This window comes from Tiliqua scincoides, chromosome 2 (genome assembly GCF_035046505.1).
Source record: "Tiliqua scincoides isolate rTilSci1 chromosome 2, rTilSci1.hap2, whole genome shotgun sequence".
Taxonomy (NCBI): domain Eukaryota; kingdom Metazoa; phylum Chordata; class Lepidosauria; order Squamata; family Scincidae; genus Tiliqua; species Tiliqua scincoides.
This window is the reverse complement of record NC_089822.1, coordinates 730,255-751,571: the sequence shown is the minus strand read 5'-3', so window position 1 is coordinate 751,571 and position 21,317 is coordinate 730,255. Positions and strand designations below refer to the sequence as shown.

General features: G+C 55.4%; 1 protein-coding gene across 4 annotated transcripts; it reads right to left on the bottom strand.

Annotated features, from left to right (window-relative positions):
- Positions 1-5,860: 5,860 nt before the first annotated feature.
- DNAJB5 (DnaJ heat shock protein family (Hsp40) member B5) lies at positions 5,861-20,958 on the bottom strand. Of its 4 annotated transcripts, none has more exons than XM_066616631.1 (4): positions 20,902-20,958; positions 14,088-14,332; positions 11,274-11,875; positions 5,861-7,901 (listed from the first exon to the last, which is right to left on the bottom strand). In XM_066616631.1, exons 2-4 carry the CDS (start codon positions 14,296-14,298, stop codon positions 7,668-7,670), a joined length of 1,047 nt encoding a protein of 348 aa, XP_066472728.1. In that variant the 5' UTR covers positions 14,299-14,332; positions 20,902-20,958; the 3' UTR covers positions 5,861-7,667. The 4 variants fall into 4 exon arrangements, with proteins under 4 accessions (XP_066472728.1, XP_066472727.1, XP_066472726.1 ...); XM_066616630.1 differs by lacking the exon at positions 20,902-20,958 and adding an exon at positions 20,514-20,674; XM_066616629.1 differs by lacking the exon at positions 20,902-20,958 and adding an exon at positions 19,893-20,030.
- Between the last annotated feature and the right edge of the window lie 359 nt (positions 20,959-21,317).

Sequence of the window (21,317 nt, the reverse complement as noted above, 5' to 3'; positions counted from 1 at the left end):
AGAAGGGGATTGGACAAGTTTCTGGAGGAAAAATCCATTAAGGGGTACAAGCCATGATGTGTATGCGCAACCTCCTGATTTTAGAAATGGGTTATGTCAGAATGGCAGATGCAAGGGAGGGCACCAGGATGAGGTCTCTTGTTATCTGGTGTGCTCCCTGGGGCATTTGGTGGGCCGCTGTGAGATACAGGAAGCTGGACTAGATGGGCCTATGGCCTGATCCAGTGGGGCTGTTCTTATGTTCTTAAACTACAATTCCCAGGAGGCCTTGCAGGTCTTCTTGTTGTCTGGTGTGCTCCCTGGGGCATTTGGTGGGCCGCTGTGAGATACAGGAAGCTGGACTAGATGGGCCTGTGGCCTGACCCAGTGGGGCTGTTCTTATGTTCTTAACTACAATTCCCAGGAAGCCTTGCAGGTCTCTTGTTATCAGGTGTGCTCCCTGGGCATTTGGTGGGCCGCTGTGAGATACAGGAAGCTGGACTAGATGGGCCTATGGCCTGATCCAGTGGGGCTGTTCTTATGTTCTTATGGCCACAAGGCAGTGGAGGTTTAGGATCAGAGTTTTCCTTCTCTTTGACAAGCTGCCTTCCCAGGCTAACGAGTCCCACCTACCCGGTGGCTGTTTAGTCGCCTCTTAGGACAAGTACAGTCGAACTGAGGGCCTATTCTTACCGCCCAGCCCCCAGGGGACCTCCCTCCCCCCACAACCAGGACCAGAGAGGAAAACAAACCAGGCAAAAACACACACAGCAGAGAATCCAGAATTGCCTCCAAAACAGAGGGGAGCCAGAGGCAGCCAACCCAGAGACACATGGCCCTCCTCTCAACCCCCCCCCCCCCATAACCAGGACCAGAGAGGGAAACAAACCAGGCAAAAACACATGCAGCAGGGAATCCAGAGCTGCCTCCAAAACAGAGGGGAGCCAGAGCCAGCCAATCCAGTATCCACTCTGACGGAAGCTATTCCCACATGTATTTTTTCCCAACTCAATATAATGTTGGGTATTCCGGGGGCCCTGTTAAAATGACCAGGATGGCTTTCCTGGAGATCTCAAGGCAATCCTGAGGAGTTGGCAACTTGTGGAGGTCTCTCTGGAAAAGGAGTTTCACAACAGGGCCCCACCACCACCCAAAGGGTTTAGCCTCTTGTGTCTGCCAATCAGATTTCTGTCACCAATAACCCAGAGAGCAAGACCTCCAATGCAGGCCTCGGGCCGGGCAGGCAGATATGGAGGAATCTGTCCCAGGACGTGAAGGGAAAGGGGAAGCCCAGCGGCTTGCATTGGACCCAGAAAGCAAATGTAACCTACCAATGGAGATGGTGCCACACAGGGGTCAAACCCTCTCATGTCCTCACCCTATCCACCAATGCTGCTGGCAGAACTGTAGACCAGCTGACGCTTCCAAACTGCTTTCAAAGGCAGGCCCACTTACTGCATGGCAATAAGTGGCTAGGCTGTCTTGGCTAGGATTAGTGCATAGGAGGCTGTGACAAGCTCCAGCTTTTCCAGGCAGGACCTCTGCTGGAGAACTAGACAATGCTGAACATTTTTCTGCCTGGCTCACAGCTGTACACATTTGGTCCCTGTTGCGTATATGCAAAGTTGGGCAAAAACTGCTTAAGAAAAGCTGTCACAGCAGGCTGCAGACGTGCTCCTGAGCTGTACTCCTTGTAAGAACATCAGAAGAGCCCTGCTGGATCAGGCCAAAGCCCCACATAGTCCATCTTCATGTATCTCACGGTGGCCAGAGATGAGGAGCCAGCACATTCGGGATTTCTCTGTACAGCTCACTCCAACTACGTGGCCACGCCTGCCCTTGCAGAACCCCAAGAAGCAAAGCGCAGTAGGCAGATGGTGCTGCAGAGAATTTCAGGGAGGAGGCCATGCTGAGGGCAGGTGTGCCCTGCGCATCTTGAGCATTTTAGGCTCCATCTTGCTGCATTCAAGAGAGCGGAAATACTAACTTGTTCTAAACCCTGGTGAGCCCCGAAGCTGGTGGACCTGCTGTCTACTGACTAGGTGAGAAGAGTGGGAGTGGCATGGCCAAGACCTGAAGGCAAGTGGCCGCTGGGTGGCCAGCAGGTGGCGCTGCTGCCTTGCTGCTGTTACCTGGGCGGCAAGCCCAATCCAAGGATCCACAGCAGTCAGTGGCCACGGACATGGCGCCACGTTACAACCACTTGCTGTTGGAGAGGAGAGCCTGGAGTAGAGGCAGTGTTCTTGGGATGCATGTCTGGAAAGAGCTCGGCTTACGAAGAAATGACTTTGCATTCATGGCCTTCCACACCATCTACTCCAGGCCCTGCTCGCTGGCTAGAGGTGCCTTTGAAGCAGGCAGAGGGACAGCCGCTGCTCCAGCACATCATTCCCCCCTCCCAGTGGCACAGCTAGAAGGTGTCCCACCTTGGGGCACACCTTCCAGGACTGTCCCCTGACCTGGGCTGCCCCCTCACCCCCTCCAGATGTGTCCAAAGGGTTCTGAGGCCCCAGAAGACCTTCGAATGGCACTTTGGGGTTTTTTTGGGCAAAACCCGCAGTGACATTTTAAGGCCTCAAAACACCCTCTCGTCACATTTGGGTAGGGTGCAGGGGTGAGCGAGGTGGCACGGGCAGCATTGCCACCCCCAGAAGAATGCTGCCCAAAGAGTGCTGTGACCTCTGTGACCTGCCTTGGCTATGCTGCTGCATATGTGGTACTCTTTTCTGATGTCAGGTGAGGCTGGATGGGACAAGAGGTGGTGGCGGGAGGGAAGTGCTGCCATCACCATTGTGAAGGGGGGGTGTTTTTGTGGCCCCCCAAAATTGGGGACCATGACCCCAGACCGGGCTGGCCCCAGGTACCACAGGGACTTGGGCCAGATCTAGTGGGCTGCAAAGGCTTCCAGAGCAGAGCACCTTGTCTAGCCCAGCACCAGAAATGGGACAGCTGGTTGCAGTTCAGCCCAGCAACGACTGCTCAGAACAGCTGTCTCCTTCAAAAGCGCTTTGGGGAGGAAGGAGCCCTCAAGCCACTTCTAGCCCCTCTGCATAAATGCTAGTAGTCCCAGCTAGGATGCAAAGTGCCCAGGCATGCAAGCACAGCTGGGAGGGGGGGGTGCTGCTGGGACAAGGCATGGGTGAGGGACTCGCTGAGAGCCACTCTGGCACCCCTTGGGCCACAGAAGCACTCTTGGCACTGCACTCAGATTGCGCTCCAGAACCAGCTTGTTCCCACTCCGCTGGCCTCAACCCAGGCACAGCCTTGCCATGACTAGCAGGCTCTGTTCCAGCTGCCTGTCCCTCCCGGGAGGCACCCCCCCAATGGCTGGTGGCAGTCACAGGAGAGGCACCCTCACTGCAGGCTCAGATCCCACAAGCTCCTCCATGGAAGTAAATGTAAATGGAATACAAGTAAATGCAAAGTCATGCACATTGGGGTAAAGAATCCAAACTTCACATATAGGCTGATGGGTTCTGAGCTGTGTGTGACAGACCAGGAGAGAGATCTTGGGGGGGGGGGGGTGGACAGGTCGATGAAAGTGTCGACCCAATGTGCGGCAGCAGTGAAGAAGGCCAATTCTATGCTTGACGTCATTAGAAAAGGTATTGAGAACAAAACGGCTAATATTATAATGCCGTTGTACAAATCGATGGTAAGGCCACACCTGGAGTGTTGCATCCAGTTCTGGTCGCCACATCTCAAAAAGTACATAGTGGAAATGGAAAAGGTGCAAAAGAGAGCGACTAAGATGATTACGGGGCTGGGGCACCTTCCTTATGAGGAAAGGCTATGGCGTTTGGGCCTCTTCAGCCTAGAAAAGAGACGCCTGAGGGTGGACATGATTCAGACATACAAAATCATGCACAGGAAGGATAGAGAGATGCTCTTTACACTCTCACATAACACCAGAACCAGGGACACCCACTAAAATTGAGTTTTGGGAAAGTTAGGACAGACAAAAGAAAATATTTCATTACTCAGCATGTGGTTGGTCTGTGGAACTCCTTGCCACAGGATGTGGTGATGGCATCTGGCCTAGATGCCTTCAAAAGGGGATTGGAAAAGTTTCTGGAGGATTCCATCATGGATTACAAGTCATGATAGGTATGTGCAGCCTCCTGATTTTAGACATAGACTACCTCAGAATGACAAGTGCAGGGGAGGGCACCAGGATACAGGTTGTGTCTTGCGGTCCTTTGTGCTCCCTGAAGTATTTGGTGGGCCACTGTGAGATACAGGAAGCTGGACTAGATGGACCTTTGGCCTGATCCAGCAGGGCCCTTATGTTCTTAAGCCTTCTTGGTTCCCCTTTTTGCTGGAGGGAACCATTGGACCCTTCTCCCCAATCCCAGGAAAACCCTCTTGGCGACCTTATATGCCTGAAGACCAGCCAAGACTGGAGCCATCACCACCTCTTCTCCTTCGCAACAGAGGCAACTCCAGCCCTGGGTCTCTTGAGCAAGGCAGTGAGCCAGCGGGAGGGGGTCCTTCCTCCCACAGCTCTTCAACTTAGCCCATTTCTATAAGCTTTGCCTGTCCACAAATTGGATGCTCTCCCCTCTGAGGGGAGGACGACAACGAATCTCCTCAAGATGCATGGCCTACACGTTACACACACATTATGAGAGAGGTCACTCTAGGGCACTCCACTTTCATTACCAGACCTGTGGGCAAGAAACTGGTCAGGCTTGCTACAAGTCTGGTTTCAATGACATTGTGAATGCCCAGTCAAGGACACACATACTCAACTGACTGCCTTAGCACTTCCATTTGTTATGCCAACAAATTTAGACAATTCAAGATGCACTTTGCAGTTCCACAGGACTCTCCCTCAAGCCAGATGTTCGAAGAATGTATCAGTGTAACAGCAGCCCATTGGGCTGGATTGCGCACTCCACATGCTCCTTAAATTACAATGTGGGCCAAGTTTTGCTAGTAAATATTGATTTTATATTTGTTTCATTCTGCCTTCCCCAGAAAGTGCAAGAGATCAAAACACTGAAAGGTGTAGCCACTCAGCCCCAGGCACCACCGCATCAGTCTCTGGATGTCCAGTGAGAAACAGTTTCTCACTTACTGCTTAGTCACATAATACCTTGTGCACAGATGAGGATGCTTCATACCAGTGGTGTCACTAGAGGGGTGCAGCAGGTGTGGACTGCACCAGGTGACACACTCTACTGGCCAAAAAAACCTCTGCTTTACTTGGGGATCAGACCATAAATTCGCCTGGCTCATTTGGCTTACACCCTGGACTGACAAGAGTTCCCCAGGGACTCCGGCAGAGAGCAACAGTTCTTCCCCAGTTCTTCTGTGACAAGCCCCTTAACAGGAGATACCAAGGACTGATGGACCAGCCTGCCAAGCATGGCCTGAATACTTGCTAGCATGGCCTCAACAGAATGATGCACTTTCCACCTTGGGGCTAAAAAAGGGCTGCAGTTTTGAACAACTGGGTGCAACTCCAAGACCTGGCAAACCTAGGAAGTCTGGGGGGGCTGACAGGGCATGAATAACTGCATTGTCTCACACCACGTTGGTCCAGATCTTCTGTAGTGGAAGGCTGACCAGGGCTGATCCATCTGCTGGGGGAACCTAGAGGTCATCACCGAGGGCAGCCATACTAGAAAGACAAGCCAAGTGACACCACTGGAGCCTCCAGGAAGAAGCCAGTCGCAGTGAATTTCCTTTCAGAAAAGGGAACATGTCTGCATCTGTGGCATTTTGTGTGTCTGTTCATATGGGCTACGAATCTAGGAAAGTTGCTGCTGCCTCCCTCTCAAAGTCATCTCAAGACGCAGCTTTCTGCTGCAACAGATGTACACGTCTAGGGTAGCCCCATTACATCACATGACAATCACTGAAGACCTCACAGCCATTATTTTTAAAATACTTTATTTTTAAATATTAATACAGGACATTACAAAAGGAGGAGAAATACAAAAAAACTGCTATAAAACCACCCCGGGACTCCCCGAAAATGGAGAAAAACCCCAAAGGCTCTGTTGCCACCTTCACCCCCAACTCTCACCCATCTGCTCCTGCCCAACCAGTTTTTTTGTATTTTAAACACACACACACACACACTGGAGGGTGCAAAAAAGGCATTGTCTTAACCATTCAAACTGGTTGATAAGTTCTAACACTGCGTAACAGTTTTAATTTTCCCCCTCAAAATTGCACATTAAAAGACTCTGACACATCAGGTTCTGTACAGCTATACAGGAAGCGGCAGTGCGCCAAGCAGTGGCACACTCCTCCCTGCCACAGGTAAAAGAGTTTGCTTTGTGTCAGCTCCCAAAGCCAGTGGAAGTGACAGCCACAAGGCCTGCTCCACAAGTTACCTGAACATAGGAAGTAAGTCCAGCCACAGTGGTGGACACAGAGGAGGCGGAAGGCAGTCTCTCCCACTCCAAGTCTGAATAAATATCCCCATTCAAACAAAGATGGAAGTTGGGAATCCTGTGAAAGAGAGTTTTGGCACCACATCTTATGGGGGGGGGGGAGTGCTTTTGAAAAGCAGCTCCAGAACCTTATTAAAAAGCCAGGCCCAGGAACAGCTCATTTTCCCAGCAACCTTCAGCTGACAAGGATAAAAATGTTCTAAGGTTTCCCACTATTTTGTGTGGCGGGGCCTTGCAGTGTTTCTTACTGCAGCCTTCTGACAGCTCCCCACCAATGGCTGCTCTCAGATTCCTCCCCCCCAAGCCCAGCCCTCTCCCTGAAGACACCCAGCACACACACTGGCCTTTCCCCCACACCCCTGAAAACTAGCCAAGCAATGCCCCGGCCTCCAATTCTGACCCATAACACTTGCCATACTCTTTCAGTCCGAAAGGGGGAGGCGCTTCCCCCCCCCAAGAGAGTTTTCAGAGGAACCGCACTGGGGAACCCAACAGAACAGGGAGAGGCCAATCCTTAGGAGGTTTCTATTCAGAGTTCAAAACAAGGAAGCATCAATTCAGGTTGACCTGGCAAAAAAGGACCTCTAGTGCTGCTGGTTCCCTGGTCTGTCGCTGGCCCTGCAGTGCCAAAACAGGGCCATGGCCTGCCAGCATGCCGAGTTCTGTCCCAGGAGAGCCCCCTGGTCTGGTCTGGACTAGTCTGCAAAACCAGAAGTCCTGTGTGCTCAGAAATGAAGGTGGTGGGCCAGAGCTTCATACTCTGCCCAGATGCAGGCACAGCACAGGATGGCCACTGGATACTGTCAGTTGGGGCCTGACACAGGACTGGGCAGCTCTGGGGCTTTTAAGTCCGCTGCCACAGCAAGAGCACCCTAAAATGATGAGGAGACAATCTGTGGACAGGTGAGAGGTGCTGGAGACTTATTTACACCAGGTATCACATCCCTTTTGCTGCCCAGCATGATGCTATCTGCTCTTCACCAGCCAAAACCTCCCAAGGGACAGAGGCACACTGGAGCCTCAAGGCTCACACAAAGGCAGAGAAACCAGGCTCAGAAGGGAGCCACTTGCAGTGCGCCAGGCTCCTGGCCAAGGGAAAAAGGAAGAGGGCACACAAACCAGGCCAGAGCTTCTGGGGAAGGGGTGTGTGGTTTGCAGCAGGGGCCATAGCGTAGCCCCTGTGATGGTGCAGGCCACGTGCACACCAGCTCACACGCGTGGAGCATTGCAGCACAGAGGGCAAGCTGCTGGCAGACGGTCAGCGGGCTCAGGGCGACGACTCTAGGAGCAGGGGAGGTGTTGCTTGAGGATCTGTCGGGTCTGGGGGGCTATTCTGTCCGGGAAACGGACTTTGAATTCGACAATCAAGTCTCCGCGCTGGGTGGGGACCTTGGGGAAAGGCAGCCCCTCGCCACGCAGCCTCTTCACAGTGCCTGGCTTGATGATGTCGCTGCAGGGCAGGGGGATGACACGCCCGTCGATGGTAGGAATGTTCACGGTGCAGCCGCACAAGGCCTGAAAAAAGGAGAGGAGAAAGGAAGTGTCAGACCAAGTGCCATGTGGAGGCACACTCAGGGCCATCAGGACCGGAGGAGGAAAAGATTGTGTCCTTTCAATGCAGAGCCAACCCCAAACTTCCCAGAGCCCAAGATACACTTCCAGGACTGTCCTGGCTGAGTTTAGAGGGACTTCATAGACCAATTGCCAGGCAGGGATCCCAGGCTGGAGGTGGCATTGTGCTTGTGGGAGCCAGCAGGTTTCAACATGTTATGAAAGCAGGATCCTGGGAGAGGGCCTGGCTTTCAGCAGCAGGCACAAGGGATCTTACTCCAGGAAGGTGATGCTTGCCACTGCCCTCACCTGCTAGCTTCAAGGAGGCCTGGAATGGCAGCAACACAGTCCCAAATCAAGAGGGCAAGGGCTCCTGGAACCACAGCGGACTTCCCTGCTTTGCTCAAGCCTCCTCATTCCCCATCCACCTCAAGCTGCAACCTGGTCATGCTGGGGAGCCAGACTACTGGTGGAAGCTCTCCAGTGCACCACTACTCAAGACAACACTTCACCTCAGCACAAGGGGGCTCGAGCCAGAGGTCTTGCAGCAGCAAGATCAAGCTTCTGCCCCATCTGCAGACCCAAACCCGACAAACTGCCCAATTAAGATTCCCCAAGTCTGCCCCAGAGGGACACAACAGACAGAGCAGCTACTACAGAGGCCATAACAGTAGTGTGGGAGAAGTCGTGCAGAGCACCAACAGCCCTGCCTTAGCCCAGGATGTCACCGAAGAAATGTCCCCAAGTGAATGGACAAGATGTGCCCCCATGAAGAGAGGCAACCGGCTGCAGACAGGAGCATTGACTCAGCTGATGGTCTTCAGCCCCCTGCATCACACACCCTGTCTCTCTGGCCCCTTGACTTCCAAAGCTCCCTGCCAACACACATGGCCCCTTCCTGAGACAGGCCTGTTCATGTCTTTTGCCTGCCAGAAGTCTCTCTCCCCATCTCCCCAGCATGCCCCCTTAGTCCCTCTTCCTGCCAGCAACACTCAAGTCCTTCTCCCCAGTCAAATCAGCACTGCAAGTGGGTCATGACCCCAGCAGGGCACAAAGCCTCATTTGGGGGGTCACGGCAACTTTTCAAAGCCTGTGCAAGGGAGGGCTGGGATCCACTCCAATCATTGGACTGCCTTATCAAAACCAAGTTCTTGATCTAATTCTGCACAGCCTCTTCTCGCTGTCTTGCCCCACAGCTCCCAAGTCTGGCCCTACTCAGGTTGCCACCTGACAGGGTTGCTGCAAAGACATAAGAAGTGGGGGGAAATGGGACAGGTAGAGACAGGAGTGGGCAGACTGGGTCCCAGGAGGAGGGCGGGGTTGGCTGTGGGTCCCCAGTCTCATACTTGAGGTCTCATTTCTTGGGGCACAAAAAAGGTTGAAGACCACTGCACTAAAGCATGAGCCTAGAATGTTGCCAAGAAACATTTGGAGAGGGTGCTGACAGCTGACTCCCTAGATCTGGTCACCAGGAGAGCAGGGAGAACTCTTACAGTGATATGCAGAAAGAAGACCCTCTGGAGTCCATTAGGAAGGATCTCATACTGCAACCCAGTTCCTGAAAAAAGCAGTGCATGAGCCCCACAGAAAGCAGACGTGGCAGCTGGTCGTGCTGGTCTCATGAAAATGGAGGACGTGCTGCTGGCCCCAGGGGTCAACCACTCCTTGGGACTCACCAACAACCTGCTAATTGGGTAAGAGGCACTTTTTCTAGTGGGTGCTCCTTTTTTTAGCAGGGGGAGAGTAACTGGCCCACCTCACCCCAGCACTGTCTGTTCTGGTGGCTGTCTGCTGGTGTTCTTTTGCATCTTTTTAGATTGTGAGCCCTTTGGGGACAGGGAGCCATTTAGTTATTTGATTTTTCTCTGTAAACCGCTTTGTGAACTTGTAGTTGAAAAGCAGTATATAAAGACTGTTGTTAATAATAATAATTTAGAGCACCTGCAACCTTATCGGTCCCCACAGAGGACTCTAAGGGTGGGGCGGGGCATGCAAAGCGAAGGCCCCACATTGGGTGGGTGCCCACTCCATCCCTGCACAGGCCAAGCCAGAGGGAAGGCCTGAGCCAGCTCACCAGGCTCTCTTTCAGGTTTGGTCACTTCTCGCTGCTCTTAACTTGCTTACTGAACGAAGGACTGCAAAGTCTGGGGGCCAACAAGCATCTCACTGGCCCAAGAAAGAAGGCAAGAATGGGGAAGGACTCAGCGCATGGCAATGAGCATCCCAATGAGCAGAGGAGGGGAGGAAAGGACGCCCCCAAGGAAGTCCACCTCCCTGCAGCACTTGGTCAGAGACCCCAGCATCTCAAGCCTTTCACCCTCCATTTCCCCTTGGTTTGGGACAGCAATACGCTGGGGATGGAGCCTTTGGCTGCGAAGTGTTCTGGAAAGGCCTTGGGGCAGGCCTCTGCCAGGCTACAGGAATAAGGACACTCCTCCTTGCACCTTGCCAGCACAGTTCAGTCAAGAGCAGTCTGCCCAAGGCCATTCAATTTGAACCTGTACCAAGGTGCTGCCATGGGTGAATCTCCCCCTCCCCCCCCAGCCCCGGCCTGCACCACACCTCAGCTTCCTTAAGGTATTTCTCACATGGAACATGAACTCAGCAAAGATGCGTATATGGCCCTGCTACAACTGCTAGCACATGCAGAGTGCCACAACTAGAAGGCAATGGGAGGTGGGCAACAAGAAGGTAGCTGAACAGATCCAGTCGGGAGGGTCCCACAGATTCCTTTCCCTTTTCAGAGAAAGGTCAACTCTCTGGGAAAGTGGTAAACAATCTTATCAGCTTCCTGCGTTTACTGTGACCTTGCAGTGTCTTTCAGCAAAGCAAAGCATCAAGACACATGTAACAGACATGCCAACTTGTCACAGAAAAGCTATTTTCTCTCTAAAAGCACAAGCACAATGCTGACCATGTAACCCTCCCCCTCCAGGAAACCCCCTTCTGCCCCACATAATGTGGCGAGAGCCCAGGGCTTCCTCTTGCAGGCGTTCAATGGTGCTGCTATACCACCCAAGAACTTGTCCCTTACAGAACAGAAGCCAGGCTCTCCTCCATGCCTGAGAATGGACACTCTGTTCATTGCACCAGACAGCCAGTGCAAGGCACTCATTTCCAGAAGAGGGCAGCAGCTTCACACTGCAACCAACGGCCAGGAAAACCCAGCAGGGAGTCCTAGTTGCTGACAGCCTCTGTCCTCCCCTACCACCACCACACCCACCCCCCTGTTCATGACCCAGCATGAATGGGCCCCTCTTCACAGCACAACACACACAGAAATCCAGCCCACCAGGATTCCCAGCTCACACCCAGGAACCCGAGCCAAGTGCCTACCTCTTTAAGACTGATCATGGATGTGTAGATGACGTTTGTCCCATCCCGTCTGAAGTGCGCATGCGGCTTGTCCTTCAAGACAAAGACAATGTCAGCTGGGATGTTGTCCGGGGTGGCATCTCCCTCCTTGGGGAAGGTGATCTTGGTGCCCTCTTTCCACCCACGCTTGATGACAATGTTCAAGATCTTGTCTTCGGTCCGCATTGTTCTCCCATCTGGGTTCAGCCGCCGTCGGGTGATCTTCATCCGCTTGGTGGCACCGTGGTAGATTTCCTCCAGAGAGACCTTCAGCTCATGCACCACTGGCGGGTCTTGTACCTTCCGGCGCATATGGATGGGCTCTGGGTGCCGCCGGTGCATACCGCTGATGCCATTGAAGCCAAACCGACCAAAGGCGCTGAAAGGGTCATCACTGTCATCGTCAACATCCATGTCATCATGGTCAAAGCCATTGAACACCCGGGAACGGCCACTGCTGAAGAAGATGTCAAAGGGGTTGGAGCCCCCAAAGAAGGAGGCGAAGGTGGCATGGGGATCTCCGTGGAAGGTATAGTGGAAGGTGTTCCCTGAGCTGCCGGAGGAGCCGCCGCCTGTTTTGAGCCCTGAAAGAGAACCACCACCACCTGTTAAGAGGTTCAAAGAGAAACCAAACACAACCAAACTCAGGGCTAAAAAACAAGATGGCACCCTACTGAACACTAGCAAGCAGGCACATGTTGGGGGATTCCCCCATCCACGTCTGGCTTCCTCCTGCCAGCTGTGGCGCAGATGACCCTAGAAAGTTCCCTGGCGCTACCAAGGACCTTTCAGCACAGCAACCTCAACTCCTACCCAACTGTCCACTGGAGGCCCTGCGTGAGGTCAGTGCGCTGGGCCTGCTGCCTGACAGCAGAACCCTCCATCTCCCTCTGCATCCAGCACCCCTCCAAGCCACCCACAGTTCTGGCTCTCAGCAATCCAGGGGCAAAAGCAGGAGCTGTCCTTGTGCCTGGGCTGGCAAAGGGAGTGCTGGCGTGGGCGCATGGGAAACCCCGATGGTAAGGCCACCCCAGAGAGCTGCTCATCTTCCCAGTTTGGTCCTCAGACACGAAGCCAGAAGGTCAAAGAGACACACAAAGGAGGGGTCTGGGGCAACCCTAACCCCTGAGAGCCACACACGCAAGTGCTGCCAATCCCCCACTGCCCAAGGAAAGGTACTGGAAACACTGAACGGGCAGCTCCTTGGCCCCCCAAAGCAGCCAAGCAAAAGGCTCCGCCTCCACCCCCCTGCCCACTTTGCAGCAGCTGCAGCTTCTGCCTTCCTCCCCCAGGAGCAGAGCAGTCGCCTCTGACCCCGCACCTGACCTCTTTTCCTGTTCAGCCTCCCAACACTCCTCGGCTCTGCCCAGGGAAATCTTTTCCAAGAACCACCCTGACTTTCCTCCCACAGGGAGGCTGCAGTTAGCAGCTGAGAGCTGCAATTACTTCTTGTCAGTCACAACGGTGGCATAATTAGACGGCCCAGTCAGAGGAGAACTTGGAGCATCTGCCTCAGGGCAGCTTTTTTTGGGGGGGGGGAGCAGCTGCTCTTGCTGCACCTCCAAGTTTCCCCAAGCTGTGCCTGATCTTATCTTCTTCCCCCCATCCTGTTTCACCCCTTTGTCACAATTTCAGCATACACTTTTTGAAAAAAGTGTTACCAACATCAGAAAAGCCCTGCTGGCCCAGGGCAAAGGGGGCCTGCCTTGTCCAGCAGACTGTTCCCTACAGTGGCCCACCAGGCGCCTCTGGAAAATCCACAAGCAAGAGAGAAGACTTCGACCCCTGCAGGCTGTGGAGAAGGTCATGGTGAAGAGACAAAGCAGGGGGAGAGAGACTGAGAAGGGGCTGCAAAACGCTCCCATCAGTCAGGGAACTGGGCTCTGCCACCACCACTCTGCTGCACAGGCTAGTAACCTTGACCTCCCAGGTCCCTCCCAACCGTTCTTTGCAGACACCCCACGCTAAAGTCTTCAAAAACTTTTGGAATTTTGGAAGCACCATATACACAAAGCCCAGACACCTACGTTGCTCAACCTGCAGAACTGCGGATCACCCAAGGCCTTGCATGTTCTGGGCCAGGACCCACAGGTCGGCAATTGCACAGGAGGCCGTTCAGTACAGCAAGGCTTAAACGAATCTGATCAATGCCAGAGCTCTTCCCAGGGCCATCCTTCTCCCCCGGCTGCAGAACTTTCCAGCAGCCCAGACTTGCTTACAAAATGAGAAGCTGGGAAAGACACTCAAACAGGACCTCGCCAGGCAGCATGTACTGAAAAGGAAGCAGCCAAAGGCACATGCCAGGCCTTGGTGACGCCACAGGGAAGGAGTTTCTCCCCTGCAGATCCCCAGATAGAGGCTGCCTGCTCAACACAGCCCAGAGGCTACCAAGAGAAATCCTTCCCAGAGAAACCGCTGCTCTTCTGGAAACCAGACTGGACCCAGCTATCGCCACACAAGACCAGGCACTCTTCTCCACCCACCCCTCAATCCGGCTTGCTTCACAGGAGGCCAACACAGGGAGCCTGCCTCGCAGCAAGCCAGCCCCTTGGCCTGCTCAGTGACGTCAGCACAGGCCGCTTGTGGCTCTGCAGGGTCTGAGAGGGGAGCAATTCTCTGCCCTCCCTGGAGATGCCAGACGGGCACTCAGTTGGGGACCTCTAGCACCCCAGGCCCAGGGCTGAGCCAGGAGGCCTGCCCCTGTGGACAGGAAGGGACTGTGGGCCAGAGCAAAATGCCAGTCTGGGGATGCAAGAACTAGCTGGCTGACAGACCCAGCAGCCCCACCCCACTTACCCTCCTCCCCATACTGGTCGTAGACGGCCCGTTTCTTGGGGTCACTCAGCACATCGTAGGCCTCAGCAATCTCCTTGAACTTCTCCTCTGCATTGGGATCCTTGTTCTTATCGGGATGATACTTCAGGGCCATTTTCCGATAGGCTTTCTTGATCTCATCTTCATTGGCCCCCGACTGGATCCCCAGGGTCTTGTAGTAGTCCTTCCCCATGGCGGAGACGGTCCCAGCCGCCGACTCTTTGTTCCTGAAAGAAGGACAGGGGTCAGGGGACCGGTGCCAAACAGCTGTCAGGACTTTCTCCTGGCCTCCCCACCCCCAACCTCTGCAGCTCCCCCATGAGCTCACGTCGCCAGACAATGCAAGTGCCAAGCTGGGCTACCAAGAGACAAATTCTGTAGCACTCCGGTGTTAAGCACTGGCTGCCAAGAAACCTTTTGCAGTCCTGCAGAGCCCAGCTCCGCTCAGTGGGTGAAGAAACAACATTTCAAGGAGGCTCACTCACCCTTCCTCTGCAAGAGCAGCAGGGCAGAGTGCACGGCCAGCGCAAGCGGTGAGGTTATTTGGAGGAACCCATGTGACAGGTAACCTGAGAGGGAGGCTGCTCTCCCTGTCCACAAATAGGTGGGTGCAAGACAGGAGTCTTGGGAAGCAACAACCTGGCCGCACTCAAAAGGGGTGGGGGGAAAGCAGCTGCTCTGGTCGCAACAGCAGTATGCAGTGAAGGGGCACAAGGAAGGCTCCCTCCTAGCCCAGCTCAGTCCCCAGGAAAGGGGGCTGGGGCAGCCAGCAGACAGAGCGTCTGACACAAGCTCCACTAGGCGCAGCAGAACAGAAGACTAATTAGTCCCTCCTTCTCTCCCTTCCCCTTCTGTGCTTTTGCAGATTGCCTTAAAAGAACTTTCCCCACAGCGCAGCACTGGGAGTTCACGCGGGGACATGTTCCAATCATGTACCAGCAGGAAGACAAGAGAGAATGGAGCTGTGAGACGGAGACATCTTGTGATGGTGGGAGGCTATTTTTGAAGCACTCACAAGCCCAGCTGAAGCCAGGCGAGTGTCTGCAGCTCCTCAAGAAACACTGCAGAACACTTCAAACCAGAGACGTGACCTGGGGCAGAGACACAGGGGGCAGCCCCATGGCACTTCCTGGAGACCTGGATGCAAAGCAGCCCCCTCGCCCACCGGGGTCACTGATAGGCAAAGGCTATCCAGAGCTTCTGGCAGAAAAAGGCCTTTCCTGGCCCTACCCAGAGCTCTCGCCAGGACTGAATCAAGTGCCTTCCACAGGCAACCCAGGCGCGCTCACAGAAGCAAGTGGTCCCAATCCCTCTTGCCTGGCCCTGCCATTCTCCAAAGCCTCTGCCAGAGGGAGCTTTACTAGCCTGGCCATCTGGGCCTCTTCCATGGTCTAGCATCAAAAAGGTACGCTGGGAACACTGGCATAGCTAAAGGGGTGCAGGGGTAGCAGTTGCACCAGGCAACAAGTTTTAGGGGGGCAACAAGCTGAGCTCGACACTAGTGGCCAAAAAAATGTGAAAATAAATTGGTAAGTACAAATAATACCATCATGTTATATATCATTGGAAAGGTAAATTAATGCAGAATGCAATGCAACAAACAGCATTGGAATATCTGTATTCTATCAAAAGTTATGGTCAATTAAGCAGAAAATGAAAACACAACTGCCTTATGGAACAAAAAGTGGATACTCAATGATCTAAAGGACTGATTGTTCTGAGAACCGATGAGATGTTATGATACCATACAGAACCAGTAAGGTGTTAATATGAGTCAGCTCTCACTTCCATTTATCTTATTAATGTCAACCCTGCTAACTGGTTATGAGGTACTTTTTCAAGTGGTGCTCCTCTTATATTTAGCAGGGGGAGAATAACTGTCCCTCTTCACTCCAGGACAGTGTCTCTAACCAATAAGGAGCACACTTTTTATTTATTTACTTAAATTTGATTTTGTTGTGGTGGGAAGGCTACAAAATCATCTTTGACCCCAGGTAGCAGATAGATGCCTTAGCTGTGCCACTGGCTGGAGGAGGCGGCAGAGCAAGTGGGTGAGCTGCTGGGGGAAGGAGGTGGGTCCCCTCCCTGATTTCACTTTTTAAAAAGCCTGGGTGTGACATCACTTCTGGGGCATTGTTTTGAGCTTGGCACCAGGCTACACGATCATTAGCTACACCACTGGCTGGGAACGCTTTCAACATCTCCTCTTTCTAACCTCACAATCTCCATTTTACAGACAGAAAACAAAGGGTAACTTCCAAAGTTATTGCATGAACTCATGGATAGCCACTGCCCCATCTAGAGAGACAAGACACTCCCCCTTCAACACGAGAGACCACTGGCACCATCCCTGATCAAACTCTGACCATGGCTCTCGTTTGCAGGAAGGTGCATTGGCTGCTTTGCTGGACTCCGGTGCAGGTGGTGCCAGGCTGGGATAGCTTCTCCCCAGCCCCTCCCCCTGCAGCCCATGCTGCCAACCAAGAGTATATTCTTGGCTCAGAAGGATTCAGTTTTGCTCATGTGCTCTCAGAGTCCTCTTTGCACAACTCTAGGAATCTCAAATGCGCTCTGACAGTTCCTCAAAGGCAGACACAGGCCCTCTTCCTGTTTTTACCTCTCACTGTCACACACCAAGCTGGCAATGCTGAGGCTGAATCACAGAGAGAGGCAGCCCAGGCACTGGTTCATCTATTATCAAAGACATTTGCATTCCCCATTTCTGTTTGGCAATACAACCAAAACAGCTAACAGATCAGCAACTTGCACCATCACCGCTATTCAATACACCATAAAACAAGTCAACACGCAGCAGTGCAGAGTCCATGGACCTCCAGTTAAGCCACCAACTGGTGGTGGGCCAGAAAGGTGGCCTCAGCCTGGCAGAGAAAAGGCCCCCAAATGGGACAAAAGCAGGCCTCCCTTGTGACAGAGGCGCCCTTAACCAGAAGAACCTCTCAAGTTCCTACCATACATGGAAGAGAGCCTCTCCAGCAGACCCTGATGCTCAGACAGGCTCTCAGGGAAGGCGAGAGCCCAGGGAGCTGCACATGTCCAACAAGGGCCAGAGGCAATGTAGAGACACAGCCCCACCTTTCCTTCCTTGGCTCTCACTTGCAGGCACAAGCTGCAGAGGCAGGAGTGGGCACACGGTTGTTTTGCAATCAGCATCAGCCCACATGAAAAGGAAGAAAGAGGGGTTCTTGGAGGAGGAGTGTCATGGCCACCTGCTTCCCATAGCCCCAAAACCAGGGTCCTGCCATGTCTAGCTGGCTGTGGCTTGGCTTGAAAGTAACCACACTCCAGCACTAAAACCAGCCCTGGCAGGTAGACTGCTCTCCCTAGCTCTCTCTGCTAGTGCTCCAGCCAAGGGAACCAGAGGCCTATAGGTTCGAGTCCCTTTCCTCTCCAAGTACTGGTAACATATTCCAACCCTGGATCAGAACTAGACTGTGACAGAACTAGAGGCCTTCCCAGACCCTACTGCACACAAAATGGAGCCACGTGCTCTGCTACCTCCTGCAAGGCTACCCCACCAGAGACCCTCCACCCCCTTAAAAAACACAGCAAGGCCCCTCCCCAGGCTCTGGTCAGACAGTCTTGTGGACAGTCCCTGAGCAAATGATCTTTTGTTTCAGCCCAGGCTCTCATAGAACACGTGCAGCTGATGATGTGGGACAGTCAAGTATAGAAAATGATGCCAACACTCACAGGCCAGGTTTCCAAGCACAACAAAATTCTTCTGCTCCAATGTACCGACAGAACTGCTAGGGCTCTGGGCCATGCAAAGGGGAACACTTGTACAACTCAGCATGCCGCATAAGTTGCAGGGACCTGACCGCTTCCATCCTTCACACCATGGCTATGAAGTAGGGTGACCAGTCTTAGTTTCCTGATGGAGAATCAAGGGCGACAGAATGGTGGCAGCTCCCTCCTCGGACGGCCCTGGCTCAAGGGGCCCACATCAAGGCAGAGGAGGAAAGCAGCCAAGAGCTCTGTTTGGGGCAGGTGACCACAGCTGTATCCGAGGCTGCTCTGTAACAAAAGGCAGCAGGAAAACTAGGTCAGCACTTTCTTTGGGGAGGGGTCTGTGCACAGTACCAGAGCAGCTGCTCAGAGCTGCAGAGGGCTCCCTAAAGCCGAATATGAGCACAGCCCCAAAGCTGCCACCTGCCTCTCTGCTACACAACAGGAAGAGGCTGACAGGGATACTCTCCCTCCCCCACCCCATGCTGACTGACATACAGGATCCAGAGCACCCCCAGACCGCATCACACACAGCCCTCTCCTGAAAAGGCGGCGCTGCTGACACAGAAGCCGCAATTCCCTGTGCTAATTAGTGAGCTCAGTTGCTAGCAATAAGCCTCCAGCAGCTGGGGGGGGGCAGCAGAAGCCTCCCCCATTAGCACTGTGGGAGCTCTATTGTTAGCCACATGCGGCCCCTAAGCACTGGGAGGGGGCCCAAGAAGTGGGCGCTAAATGCCAAGCTGCTGCCAAAAAAAAGGTAGCCCCCCCACCCAGATGGCTCCCTCGTGGCAGCTCCTGAATGTGCCAAAGAGCGACAGAGAATCCACAGCCCTTCAACTGGGGCAGACATTCCCAAGGTAGCTTGTGGGAACCAGCTGGTCTGATCCTGCCATGCAGCTCAATACACCCAGAAGACAACTCCCAAGAAACCAAGTGGTAAGCTGACCAAGAAGGACAACATCCCCAGCATCAGGGACAGGCAGGGCTAGTTGTGAAAACTGGGGGTGCCTCCCCCCTCCAATACAAGCCACTACACCCTCTGCGATTAGGCCAGAGCCTCTTCCCCACCAACAGAAACAGCACCTCCCTGCACAGTTGGCCTGAGCTGGGCTTGGGGGAAATGCAGTTCACATGCCCCTGAGTCCAACCACCTGCCAGTCTTTTCCAAGGCTACCCCAGGCCCTGCTGGCACGAATCCTGTGTGCCTCTCTGGGGACTCCAAGCTGACCCAACCTGCCCAAGCACCACAAAGGGTGGCTGGAGATGGCAGGACTAACAGCACTAGTCCGGGGCAGGTGGGCCACAGCCAGCATCCTCTTTGGCGCCACAAGGGACCCTGTATAATGGGGTGACGCTATCTTGCACCAGTCCTGAGGAGAACATACACCCAACCTCCCTTCGGCCTGGATGGGCCACCCCAGAGCTGCCGCTTCAGGGAAGGGAGAGCTGGAGAAGAAACTCCACAGCAAGTGGAGGCACCAACCGCTCCAGCAGAGTGGAGAGATTCTCCCAGAGCGGGGGCTGGGTGATGTCATCAGTAGGGAAGGCTGCCAAGCCCTGTAGGTCTGACACCCTGCAGGTTAGCCATCCTGCGGGAGCAACACCCCACACAGGTTTTGGTAAAACACGACACAGTCCCTGGATAAACTCCCCTCCCTCCCACCTGGAAGCAGCTGCTGCACATTTCCACCCAGCCTGCTGCTTTTGTGACTCTCCCTCCTTCAGCTGAAGAGCCACAGTGCGGGAAGGAGCAGAGGCTTTCCTGGGCAGCGCCAGCCCCTTCCACAGGTCTGGCTGCTGGAAAGCCTTCGGGGCTGAGCGCCACAAGGGGGCTGGGCGACCCCGGCGCTGGAAGGGCAGTCTAAGCTTCCAGTCTCCCCTCCACAGAGGGGGGCACAGCCAAGGTCCACTGCTTGTTTCCCCCTAAGGGTCCAGCCAGACGTCGCCAGGGGCGGGGCGGGCTGCCACTCACCACTCCACCGAGGAGACAAAGGCGCCCGAAGGCGAGCCAGAACCGCGCGGGGAAGGGGCGCCACTCACCGGAACTTCACAAACACACCCAAGGCCCAGGCGCTCCTTTTCAGAGGCTGCAGCCTGACCCTGAACATCCTCTGCCAGTCTCCCTCCCTCCGCAGGCGCCCGAGGAGCAGCAAGCCCGGTGCCTAGAGCCGCCTGCCGGCCCAGGCTCCAGCGCAGGGCGGGAAAGACTCCGAGGCAGCCCCCTACCTCCGCAGAGCGCGCTCGGTGCAGTCGCCGGCAAGCCGGGGCGAGCAGCACCCTCCCAGCCGCGATGCCCAGAACGCGCGCGGGGATCCCCTGCCCGCGCCCCGACCGCAGGAGCGGCGCCAAGCGGCTGCTGCCCAGCATCACACCGCACCGGACGAGCGGCCGGGCGCATCCTCCTCCTCCGGGGGCTGGAAGCGGCCGCAAGACGCGCGGCTGGCCGGTCGGCAGGAGCTCTCCGCGAACAAGTTCCCCGGCTGGGCGGGAGCAGACGGTCCCGGCCCGGAGCGCGCCAGCCACGCTCGCAACCCGTCCTGGGGCTCAGGCGCTCCCCGCAGCCCGGCTTTTCCGCGCCACCCACAGCCCCCTGACGCGCAGGCAGGCAGGCAGGCAGCGCCCGGGACGCCCTCCACCGGCAGCCGAGCGCGGCCGGCGTACCTCTCGACGCGGCTCCAGAAGAGCAGGATGGCCGGCATGGCAGCAGGCGGAGGAGAAGCCCAAGTTTGGTCAAGCCGCGAGCGGAGCGCGCAGGACGTCCGCGAGGAGACAGCGGCAGCACCCGAGTCAGCCGCCGACTGTCAGCGCGCAGCAGCGCCGCCGGCCGCCCCCCGCGCCGCTTACTCATCACCGCCCCCCGTCCGCCCCGACCACGCGCGGGGGAGGGGGGGCGCGCTGGTCGGAGAGCGCTGCTGCCGCTCGCCCCGGGGCCCCGCCCGGACGGCGCTGCGCGCCCCTCGCCCCCGGCCGCAGTGGAGCCTCCCCGCCCCCGCACTCGCCCCCTCCCACAGCTCAGCGGGAGGGGCCTCCGTTCCCACTCCGCACTCACCGTCGCCGCCGCCCGTCCTGCCCGCTCGCCGCCCTCGGGGCAACTGGCGCGCCTGGGGACCCGCCCCCGCCTAGCAACGGCCGCCCTGGGGCCCCTATTGGTTCGCCGCGTTGTCCATCCCCCCGCAGCGCCCTTCTCAGTGGAGGAGGACGGCAGAAGGGCGGGCGCATTCCGACACGGCCCCTACTCGGCCCCGCCCCCTTCCCCGCCCCCATTGGTCTCGCCTCCCCAGTCAGTCACTCCCATTCTCCGCTGTCATTGGTCTCTAGGAAACGGGAGCGCCCGCCTCCTTCCCTCACGCTCTCGCCCGGGCAGCCACGCCCCTCCCGCCGCCACAACCTCTGATTGGCTGCGCCGCCACCGCACGTGCCCCCCCGAGGAAACCCGCGGCAGGCTTCTGGAAGCCCCGTGACGTC